At 54.9% G+C, this 10,155-nt stretch overlaps 1 protein-coding gene across 1 annotated transcript; it reads right to left on the bottom strand.

Annotated features, from left to right (window-relative positions):
* Positions 1–3,391: 3,391 nt before the first annotated feature.
* Positions 3,392–5,351, bottom strand: RHOB (ras homolog family member B). The gene has a single exon (XM_004462074.5). The coding sequence runs from the start codon at positions 5,142–5,144 to the stop codon at positions 4,554–4,556; it is 591 nt and encodes a 196-aa protein (XP_004462131.1). The 5' UTR covers positions 5,145–5,351; the 3' UTR covers positions 3,392–4,553.
* Between the last annotated feature and the right edge of the window lie 4,804 nt (positions 5,352–10,155).

Genomic DNA, 10,155 nt, shown 5'->3' with positions numbered 1-10,155 from the left:
AAGGGGCAAGGCACAGAGCCTGTACTCTACAGCTTCTGGCCTGGCGGTCTCAGCTGGGGTGGAGCAAGGCCCCCGGATAAAGGTGTCCTGGTAAGCCGGGGGCTGTGATGCTCAGCCATCCCTCTTTTGTGTGCATGCGAATGATACAGGATGCCTTGATCTTGCTTTGTTTATTTAAAAATATATATGTATTTATCAGAGAAGTTGTGAACTTACAAAACTATCATGCACAATGTGTAGAATCCGCATACAACACCCCTTGTTGTGGAACTTTAGTTACAGATTGAGAGAGAACATCAGCAGACTATTACCTCTAACTACTAACTCTGGTCTCTGGCATACATTTGGTATATTTTCCCATATTCCCCTATTATTATTAATTATTTTTGAGGTACCAGGGGCTGGGGATTGAGCCCGAGACCTTGTATGTGGGAAGCTGGTGCTCAACCACAAAGCCTTGTACGCAGCTGCTTAACTCTTTTGTTGACCAAAAGAATAAGCAGGAAGGTCTGGGCCTGCCCTGGGGCCCTCTCACCGCACCTCCCATGGACCAGAGCCCACCTTCTCCCTCCAACCGGAAGCTGAGTAAAGTGGGAGGGGTCCATGCCCCCAGGCTGGGGTGCCTCTGCGCAGACACGCTGCCTCCTGGAGCCCAAGCCGTGCTTCCCAGGAGCATCATGGTCACACCAGTGGAAGGCTGAGAGAAAACAGTGAGGCCGTCAGTCCTCCCAGCCTGCCCTCGGCCAGCGGGACGGAGCCCGGTGCCAGGACGGGGGACGCGGGAGGCTGTGTCGTACATGCCAGGGGGGCCGCATGTGCAGGTGGTTCCCACCCAAGAGAGCTTTATTCCAGAGGCCAGGTCCACGGTCACCTAAGCTGTCTGTAGGGCACACATGCGCCCACCGAGCCCACCCGCCCGAGGCTTTTGCTGTCCACCCACGGCACACCTGCCCGAAGGCCCTGCTCCGTGTCTCCTCCTGGGCCAGCGCCCGCGTCCTCAAGGAGGCGCCCCCGTCTCCCACCTGCACGGCCCACCGGGCTGACCTGCTCCTCGAGGGCAGACAGGGGTCTTATTTGCAGGTGTACCCCCCAAGGCCGCAGAGCCGACAAAGTAGGCGGCCACGCTGAACGAATGACAGAGCGCACTTGCATTCTGCATTCAGGAATGGCAGACATGAATTTCTAGAAGGGCATGAAACTCCATTTAGCATGAGAATGTGGGCAAGAGAAGACGGGGTCATGTGCGGCTCCTTCTATAAGGAAAGCTTCTCAGAGTCTGCGCTCCCTGGGCAAGTCTGACCTCCTTTCATAAGGAAGTTACCCCTCTCCCCATGCATGGACGAGGGCTCTCTCTCCGTCTAAGGCAGTGGCTCTCAACGTGGGGTCCCTGGGCCAGCAGCAGCAGCACTTGGGAACTTGCTAGAAACACAAATTCCTGGGCCCCAGCCCAGACCTACTGGAGCACATCAGGCAGGTGGGCCCAGCAATCTGTTTTAACCAGCCTTCCAGGCGAGTCTGATACAGGCTCAAGGCTGAAGCCACCCTACTAAGCCCACTGAAAAAGAAGAGGACAAGACCTTAGAAATGCCATCCAGATGGGCTGGAGATTAAAGAACCCAGGCCAACGCCCCTTGCTATAAAATGCCCAGGATCCATGAAAAGTCCCCCCATTTTTCCACGAAAGGGTTCAACAGGCAATTAAATGAACTCAGCACATTTATTTTAAAGGTGCAAAATGAACGTTCACATCTTAAGAGGAACACCAGATGTTTTACCTCTTTTTCCTAATTGATTTTCCAGCCTACAGCAATTCATCTTTATATTTTTCCAGTTGGCTCTTACGGCAGCAAGCAGAGTGGGTTCCGGCAGGATTATTAAATGCCATGCATCTTAAAACAAGCGTAGCTCAGGCTGCCATGCGTCATCTGGGTGGTTGTCTCCCAAAAATAAAAAAAGAAAAGAAAAACCTGGCAGCTCGAGGTACCAGGCAGATTCGAGCAGGCGATCTCAGAAAAGGCCCTTTCAGGGGGCTCAGGGCTCTGGGCTGGTTGTAAAGCTGAGTCCTGGGCACACAGCCCAAGCCTACACTCCCCCAGAGCCCGGCACTCCCTGGCACCGGAGGATTTGCTAGCTGAAAACCTGCACATAAACATCTTGTTTTTCAATGGCAAGTTTTGTCTTTAACATGAAGGAGGAAAAGTGGGCTGTGGGGATGGAGGGAGCGGGTCCCAGAGGCAGAGAAAGGGGTGGTGACGCAGTGGTTCAAAGAGCAAGCCTGCAGTGGGGCAGGCCCCTCCCTGCTGTGTGCCTGCAGGACCCCTGGCCGCCCCCAACCCCCACCCCCACCGAGTTTTAAGTAGGTGAAGGGTCGCCACTAAGCAGCTTTGTTTTCTTGTTCCAACACTCTTCTGAAGCCTGGGGGAAGCCCGTGAAATAGGAACCTAGATTTGACACCAACTCCAAAAGGGACTTTCTCTGCCTTTGTCAGGGGAGGACCAGTTAAGTACTAGAAACTCAAGGAGAGCTGATTCGAAAACCAAAGCCACACTGCTCGGTAGCGGAAGGCTGTGCTTCTCAGCCCCCTCCCAGAAGGCCCGAGAGCAGGGCCTCGGAGCCATGGTGCCCGCAGCCGGAGCTCCACGGGGTCTCCAAGCCTCAATCTGCCCATCCAGCTCTGCAGTCCACGGCAGCAGGCTAAAATTAGAACCCAGCATGATGAAATCTCCAAGTGTGGCTGCTCCAAGTTTAAATACGACCACAAAAAACCCAATGCTGTCCCCAGTGCAGCCATCCTAGCTACCCAGAACAAGCACCCTGGGTGCCTTACCAACACCAACGCACATGGAAAAGTTTGGTGCTAGAAGAGGCAACTCATTGGGACTGTCCCCCTCTCCCCTGAACGGTTCCAGCCTCTAACACCCTATGATCTCACGGAGAACCAACCCCTTCCTGCTCCAGGGTTACCCAGTAACCAGCCTCCTCTACGAGCCCAGCCCCCACACCAGTGACAACCAGAAATTGTCATCCAAATTTAAAATGCAGCTTTTCAAGTTTCAAAAAAAGAGGAAGCAAAGGCCCCAGAATAGATTTAGACCCAGGTGCTTTATTCAGACAGAACAAAGCAAAACCATGGCCTCTGGTCTCCCCTTCGGGCTGGGTGGCACCAGAGCTCTGGGGAACCCACTGATCTCCCCCCCGCCCGGCAAAGGAGCAACCCAGCCTCCCACTGTCACCCAACCCACACGTGCGCCCGCAGGGGCTGCAGCCCCATGTCCTCCCTGCACCATGAGGGATGTATTGATGGAGGAAAGAAGGGACCTCGCTAGCAAAACTCTTCCCTCGCCCCAAATCCACAAGGGTATTTTTACACACTCTTAAACCACAGAAGCCATTTTATAAACGTCATCATCATAGTCTTTTAATATTTTACATAAAAAAACTGTATACACAGCTTATAGAACTTTTATGTAAACATCATGAGCTCACCACTTTGTCATTTGTCAGTTTATTTTAAAAATAAAACAAGACAATTTAGTAGAAGTACCACTGGGGGAGGAGGGGACAAGGAGGAGAGGGGCAGGCTTATTCTCTGTACAGAGATGCAGAGAAACTTTCACATCGCTTTAGACCACCGCCTTGTGAAAAAACAAAAAACTCAGCCCCAGTGCTGGCTACTGCCCTTTATCCAAACAGTGCATGAGGAGGCACAAAATCGCCAAACAGTGTTGCCACTTCTTTCAAGAGAACAAAACAAAAATCAGTGGTTTCCTTTTTCTCCTCTCCTTGTAAGTCATCATTTTAAATAAAACACCAGGAGTTGAGGTTCCAGCGCACAAGTTGGTCAGAATGCTACTGTCTTCTGCAAATGACAATCGGCATTAAGTGTCAAACAATGAAACAATTGTGCAAACAAGTCTTTGGGTAAAAAAAAAAAAACACACACACAAACAAGTTTTAGCCTTTAAATAAATCAAATAACATCCGTTTCTTGGACCGAACAAGTCTCACTGGAAGAACAGGCACAGAGTCCCGCCTGGGGGACAAGCCACCCCCAGCACCCCAACACCCCCTCCCTCCTCCGGCCCCAGGGGCTGGTGAGGGCTTCACAGGGGGATGGCTCGCAGGAGCCGCTGCGTCTGGGCGCGGTGTCCTCTTGGCCCCCAGCGGTTCCGCTTGTCTTCCCCCGGGTGGGGGGTGGCCGAGACGGCCGAGTCCAGCTCACGCCCCGGGCCGGGGCCGATCGGGTGCCTGCCACCCCACCCAAGAAATGGCACCCTCCTCCCTCCCGAAAATAAAATCCTTTCTCTCTATGTACACGGCCCCTTCCCCCGCCCGCCGTCCCTGGGGTCTAGGTGACAGCCGAGGGGTGGCGGGCGCTCGCTGGTGAGGGGCGCGGCTCCGGGGACCCGGGCGGGGACGGGGACGAGCACGCGGCGGGGGCGCGCGCAGCCGCCCACCCGCGGGCCCAGCGGTGCGGGTGAGGCCGCCGGGGCGGGTTCCCCGCGCGCGGGTCCCCGGCGGGCGGCGCCGAGGGGCGCCCGGGGGCGCGGGCCTCATAGCACCTTGCAGCAGTTGATGCAGCCGCCCTGGGAGCCGTAGCGCTTCTGCAGCGCGGCGCGCGTGGCCGTCTCGAAGACCTCGCGCACGCCCTCCTTGGTCTTGGCCGAGCACTCGAGGTAGTCGTAGGCCTGGATGCGCACGGCCATGGCGCGGCCGTCGTCCGTGCGCACCGGCTCCTGCTTCATGCGCGCCAGCTCCGTGCGGACGTGCTCGTCGCCGCGCAGGTCCTTCTTGTTGGCCACCAGGATGATGGGCACGTTGGGGCAGAAGTGCTTGACCTCGGGCACCCACTTCTCGGGGATGTTCTCCAGCGAGTCCGGGCTGTCCACCGAGAAGCACATGAGGATCACGTCGGTGTCGGGGTAGGAGAGCGGCCGCAGGCGGTCGTAGTCCTCCTGGCCCGCCGTGTCCCAGAGCGCCAGCTCCACCTGCTTGCCGTCCACCTCGATGTCGGCCACGTAGTTCTCGAAGACGGTGGGCACGTACACCTCGGGGAACTCGTCCTTGCTGAAGACGATCAGCAGGCACGTCTTGCCGCACGCGCCGTCGCCCACCACCACCAGCTTCTTGCGGATGGCCGCCATGGCGCGCCGGGGGACCCGCGCCGCTCGCCGCTCACCGGGGCCCGGGGCCGCCGGCTGCACCCACGGCCCGCCCGGCGCTCGGGCTCGGCGCGCTGCGGAGGGGGCGCGCGGGCATAGGGCGCGCGGCGGGCTCGGCCTGGCGGGCCTCGGGGCTCCCGCGGCTGCGAGGACAGGCGACAACCGGAGGACGCGCGGCTCGGGCCGGACTGCGGCGGCAGATGCGGGCTGCGGCCCCGGCGCCCGCTATTTAAGGCGTCCGGCCACTTTCTTAATATAGCCGCCCAATGGGAAGCGCGCGGGCTGAGCTCATCGCTGCGGAGCTTGCCTCCCATTGGCCGCCCGCGGCCGCCCGGGGGCGGGGCCCGGCGCGCTTGATTGACGGGCCCAGGCCGCGGTGCTGGGGGAGGCGGCGCCCCGGGCCTCCGCGCCGCGGCGGGCGCTGCGGGGCTGTGGCGGGGCCCCGGGCCGGGTGCGGGCCGCTGCCGCCGCCGCGCCCTGGAATCCGCGCCCTGGACCCCGCGCCCCCGAGGGAGGCGGCGGTCTCCCTCCCCCTCCAGATTGCCCCGCTCGCCTGCCCCCTCCCGGCGGGTCGGCGGAACCCTGGGGGAGGGGACGCTGCCTCCAAGGGGTTTTGTTCTTAAGTAAACAGTCACACAGGGCCACACGCGCGCGCACACACACAGCACTTTTGTTTCCAGCAAGGTATTTTTCTTTCTAGCTAGCTAGCCGGTGCTCGGCCTACCGGCAGCCCTTTTGGCCCCACGAGGCAGGCCCCGAGGGGCAGACTGTGAGCAGTGGGCCTGGGCCCAGCCTTCCGCCTTCTCATCCTGCCCCCGGCCTGGGCCTCAGATGAAGATTAAAGGAAGGAGGGCTGAGGGGCTTCAGGACAGTGAAAGGGGAAAGTCCCGGCTGGACGCAGGACTTCTGTCCACTTCCAGGCCATTACCAGGCAGGGAAAGGCAGCCCGGGCCCTGCTTTGCGTGGTAAATTCTGATCCTGGTGGTCAAAGGAGAGAACCGTAGGAGGTAAGTAGTGCTACAGGGTCCAGCCCCCAGGGAGCCCACAGAGGGGCAGGGGGCCAGGAAGGGGCAGAGACTTTGGGCAGGCTAGTGCCTGGTGACCAGGGCTCGGTTCACTGTCCCCTGGGACCCGCGGGAGATGGCCTCTACCTGGTCTGGAAGGATGGCCTAAGTCGACGGATTTCAGTGGACAGCAGAGGTGGCAAGGAGGAAGGGAGGGCAGCTTGAACAGAGGTAGGAAAGTGGGGGAGACAGAAACCGTCTCCAGCAGCCTGAGGGCTGCCCTGAGCGGGAGGGAAGGCTGGAACCCCGCAGGCTGGCCCGGCCCCGGCCTGGCAGGGCGGTGGCTACTGCTTTTCCAGCCATGACCCCCACATTCCTGACGGGTACCCCTATTTGACTCCCTCCCTATACTGAGCTGGAGGAGAGCCAGGGTTTTGTCTGATCGCAGCATCTCGAGAACCTGGTACCACGCCTCGCGCTTGGCAAGAACCCTTCCTACTGCGGGGAATTAACCAAAATGCCCAGGAGCTCGGCTGGAACTTTCCGGGGGGGTCCCACACCTCGACTCCAGACTCTGCTTTAATGATATCCCATCAAACCCAGGTAGCCAGCCGTGGCCGAGCCCCCCGCCTTCACATGCAATGTCCACTATATGCATGTGTCCAGGTTTCCATGGGGACCCGACAGACCTGAGGACCTTGCGCCCAGGCCGAGTGCGGCAGTGGCATCACCAGCAGGGCTGTAGCCCTGCACAGCGTTTTCTGTCGGCTACTGCATCATTTTTCCACACTGCCGAAAAGTTTTGTTCCGTTTCTATTTTGAGGTAGGAGGGGCCAGAGATTGAACCTGGGACCTCGTATATGGGAAGCCGGCGCTCAACCCCTGAGCCACTTCAGTTTCCCTCAGTTGGATTTTTGTTTGTTTTGCTGGTCATTTGTTTTTTTTTTTTCAGGAGGCACTAGGAACCAAACCCGGGACCTCCTGTGTGGGAGGTGGGAGCTCAACCGCTTGAGCTTTCCGCTCCCCTGAAAGGTGTTTGATCATTGGTTCAGGATGCCAGTCTGGAAACTTTATTTTTCTCAGTTAGCCTCTTGGAAAACTCTTGTCTACACAACTTTTATTCTTTTAGTCAAAACCTTTTATAGCTGTGCGGCTCGTACTGCTTTCCACGGTCTTAATATAGCTTGGGAGCCTTGGCTGTGTCCTTAAGCTTCAAATATTAAGAAAATAGAAAACAATTCAAGCTTTGTTCCATGACTTTAAAAAAAAACAAATTCAAAGAATCAGGAAGAAGGATTAAATGTACTCATTTCCTAATTTCCAGACCATTCTGGGAGCTGTTCTAAGCACAACTCTCAATATTACAATAATTTCTAAAAATATTCCTTTGGTAAATATGCCAAAGTAAATACACAGAAAAATCTGTGTTCTGCAGGAACTACTTTCCATGGCATACTTTTTTCTTTTTTTTTTTGTCCAGAGATACTTGGGCAGGACCAGCAGAGCTTGGCTACCTCAGGGTCTGTACCACTGGCAGGATAAACATTTCTGAACGTGTGGGACAATCTCCTCCTGCCCTCTGCTACCTTCCCAACGTACTTCCCCTGAGAGGCGAGGATAAAATTTGATTCCTCTATGAGAACAAATCATTTTGAACTTTTAACACATGGATTCATTGTACGACAGATAGCATACCCTCTCCAGTGAGAGAGGGAAGTTATCCTTCCCGAAAAAATAAGGATGTCGCTCTCTCTCCAGCCTCTACTAAATTTATTTGGCCATTTTTTTTTGCCTCCTGTGTACCTCCTGTAAATCTCACACACACACACACACACACACACACACACACACACAGGAGAGTTGAATTTTCATTAGATTTTAGTGCCACCTTGTGGCCATCTTTGTGGGGTTTTTTTGTTTTTGTTTTTTCTATAACACCATGATAGAAAACCCTTATCTGGTTAAATAAATGCATCTTATGAACATTTTTGTTTTAAGATCTTTCAGAGGATGTAAAACTAAAGAATGGTTTACCAGTAGCTTCTTTAGAAACTTACCGCCAGTATATTTACACACACACACATAGATCATCTTTTTCTTATCTACTTTCAAAAGTAAGCCCTTCCTAGTAAAACTGTCACTTCAAAGAGATTCCAGAAAGGGATAAAAGTTATGGAACCTTGGTAGTGTGCATGAAAATGGACTTCATTTCTCCCTAACTATAATGTATGAAATTCTAAAACAACCTCCCCCACAAAAATCGTTTTCCCCCTTCAGTTAAGAAAGCCATTATTGAAGATCCTGATAGAATTACAAGTAATAATAATTCACTTACCAATAAGCATTTACAGGGACCCAGCAACTCAACGAGATGGTCCTCGTGGGACTGCACAAGTCTTTCTCATTTAAGGGGCAGCCTTTGGTCTCTGGGAAAATTGTCAACCTTCCAGCTCCCTGTAAGGAACTCTGAAAATGGAAAGGCTATTCCAGAACCAGGCACTCTCTTTTATGTGGAGAATCCAAGGCAAGCCCGTCTGGGTCGCTGGGGCTCGTTCAGCCCAGAGTGCCAGAGCGGAGGGGCGTGCCCAGCCCTGAGCAACAGCAGGTGAAACCGTCTCCAGCTCTCAGGTGGTGACAATGGTGACCCCGGGCTGTCAGGAGCACCTGCCGCTGACATGTGGGACCTTGGGCCTTGGCATCTGATCAGGCTGCCAGGGCCAGGACGAGGGAGGTGAGCGGTGGGCCACGGCAGCTCCTGAGCTCCCTGAGGCGGCGCCTTCCGATGCGGTCGCCACTTACGATGTGTGCCATCGAGTGCTTGCATCATGACTGGTGTGACTGAGGATCCAAGTTTTTACTGCGATTTCAATTTCATTAATTCAGCTTTAAAAACTGATATTCCATCATTGGGAGACTTTTATGTATGTTTGAAACAACTTCGGTCTGTGAGCCTATTATTTCAACTGCAAGTTTTAAGAAATCTAAATACAGATTATTTTCCATGAAAGTTTAGCATCTGAATTGAGGTGTGCTGTGACTGTAAAATAAACCCTGGAATTGGAAGATTTAGAATGAAAAAAAATGGAAAAGAGCTTATTAATAATTTTATATTAACTGCGGGTGGAAATGAGAATATTGTGGATGTACTGAATTTATTTTTGAATGTGTGAGATTTAACATTTTGGGTATACTTGGATTTATTCTTTGAATTAATGTTTTCCTTTCTCCTTCTTTTTAATATGCCTCCTAGAAGAGTTGCCGCTGCCCACGTGCTCGTGGTCTTTCCCTGGGACAGCTCTGGTCTGCAATGTTCACAAGTCCAGCGGGCCCCGGCCTGTCCTCCTGCAAGGCCCTGTACTCCGCCACCCCCATCCCCCGGCCAGGACCCCTGGACTCACTGCCGGGCCTCGGGCAGTTTGAGGGTCCCCCTCCCACTCTCAGGCCCCGCCTGCCCAGCGCGCGCTTTGCGTCTGCTCCCCTAAAGCAGCCCCTCCACTCCCCAGCACTAGCAGGGCTTCCTCGCAGCAGCGGCCCCTGGGTTTGCAGAAAAGAGAATCAGAATCAGGTTCTGGCCCAGTTTTACAGAAGAGGGGTGTGGAGGGTTCCCAGGAGGCCACCTCGCCGCCTCCGTCCTCTCGGTGGGATTGGGGGAGCCCGCTGGAGCCTGCATGGCAGGGCGGGGGCGGGGGGCGGAGGCGTGAAAGAGTAAGGCGGACACACAGGGCACACACACACACCACACACATACATGACACACACCACACGTACACGTCAACACACATACATACACACAGCACACACACCACATACATGCACACCGCACATACACAGCCCACATACCACACACCACACATACACGTCACACACGTTCATACACCATACACACCACACACACATACACACCACACGCACATACATACACACATCACACACACCACACACACATATACCTACACTCATCATACACACCACACACACACTCCATACCA

This window comes from Dasypus novemcinctus, chromosome 25, assembly GCF_030445035.2.
Source record: "Dasypus novemcinctus isolate mDasNov1 chromosome 25, mDasNov1.1.hap2, whole genome shotgun sequence".
Lineage (NCBI taxonomy): Eukaryota > Metazoa > Chordata > Mammalia > Cingulata > Dasypodidae > Dasypus > Dasypus novemcinctus.
Note: the sequence above shows the minus strand (reverse complement) of the source record. Positions and strands in the feature narration are given on the sequence as shown.

What these genes read in the sequence shown, in the direction of transcription:
- RHOB (XM_004462074.5), bottom strand. Translation starts at nt 5,144, where the DNA reads ATGGCGGCCATCCGCAAGAAGCTGGTGGTGGTGGGCGACGGCGCGTGC.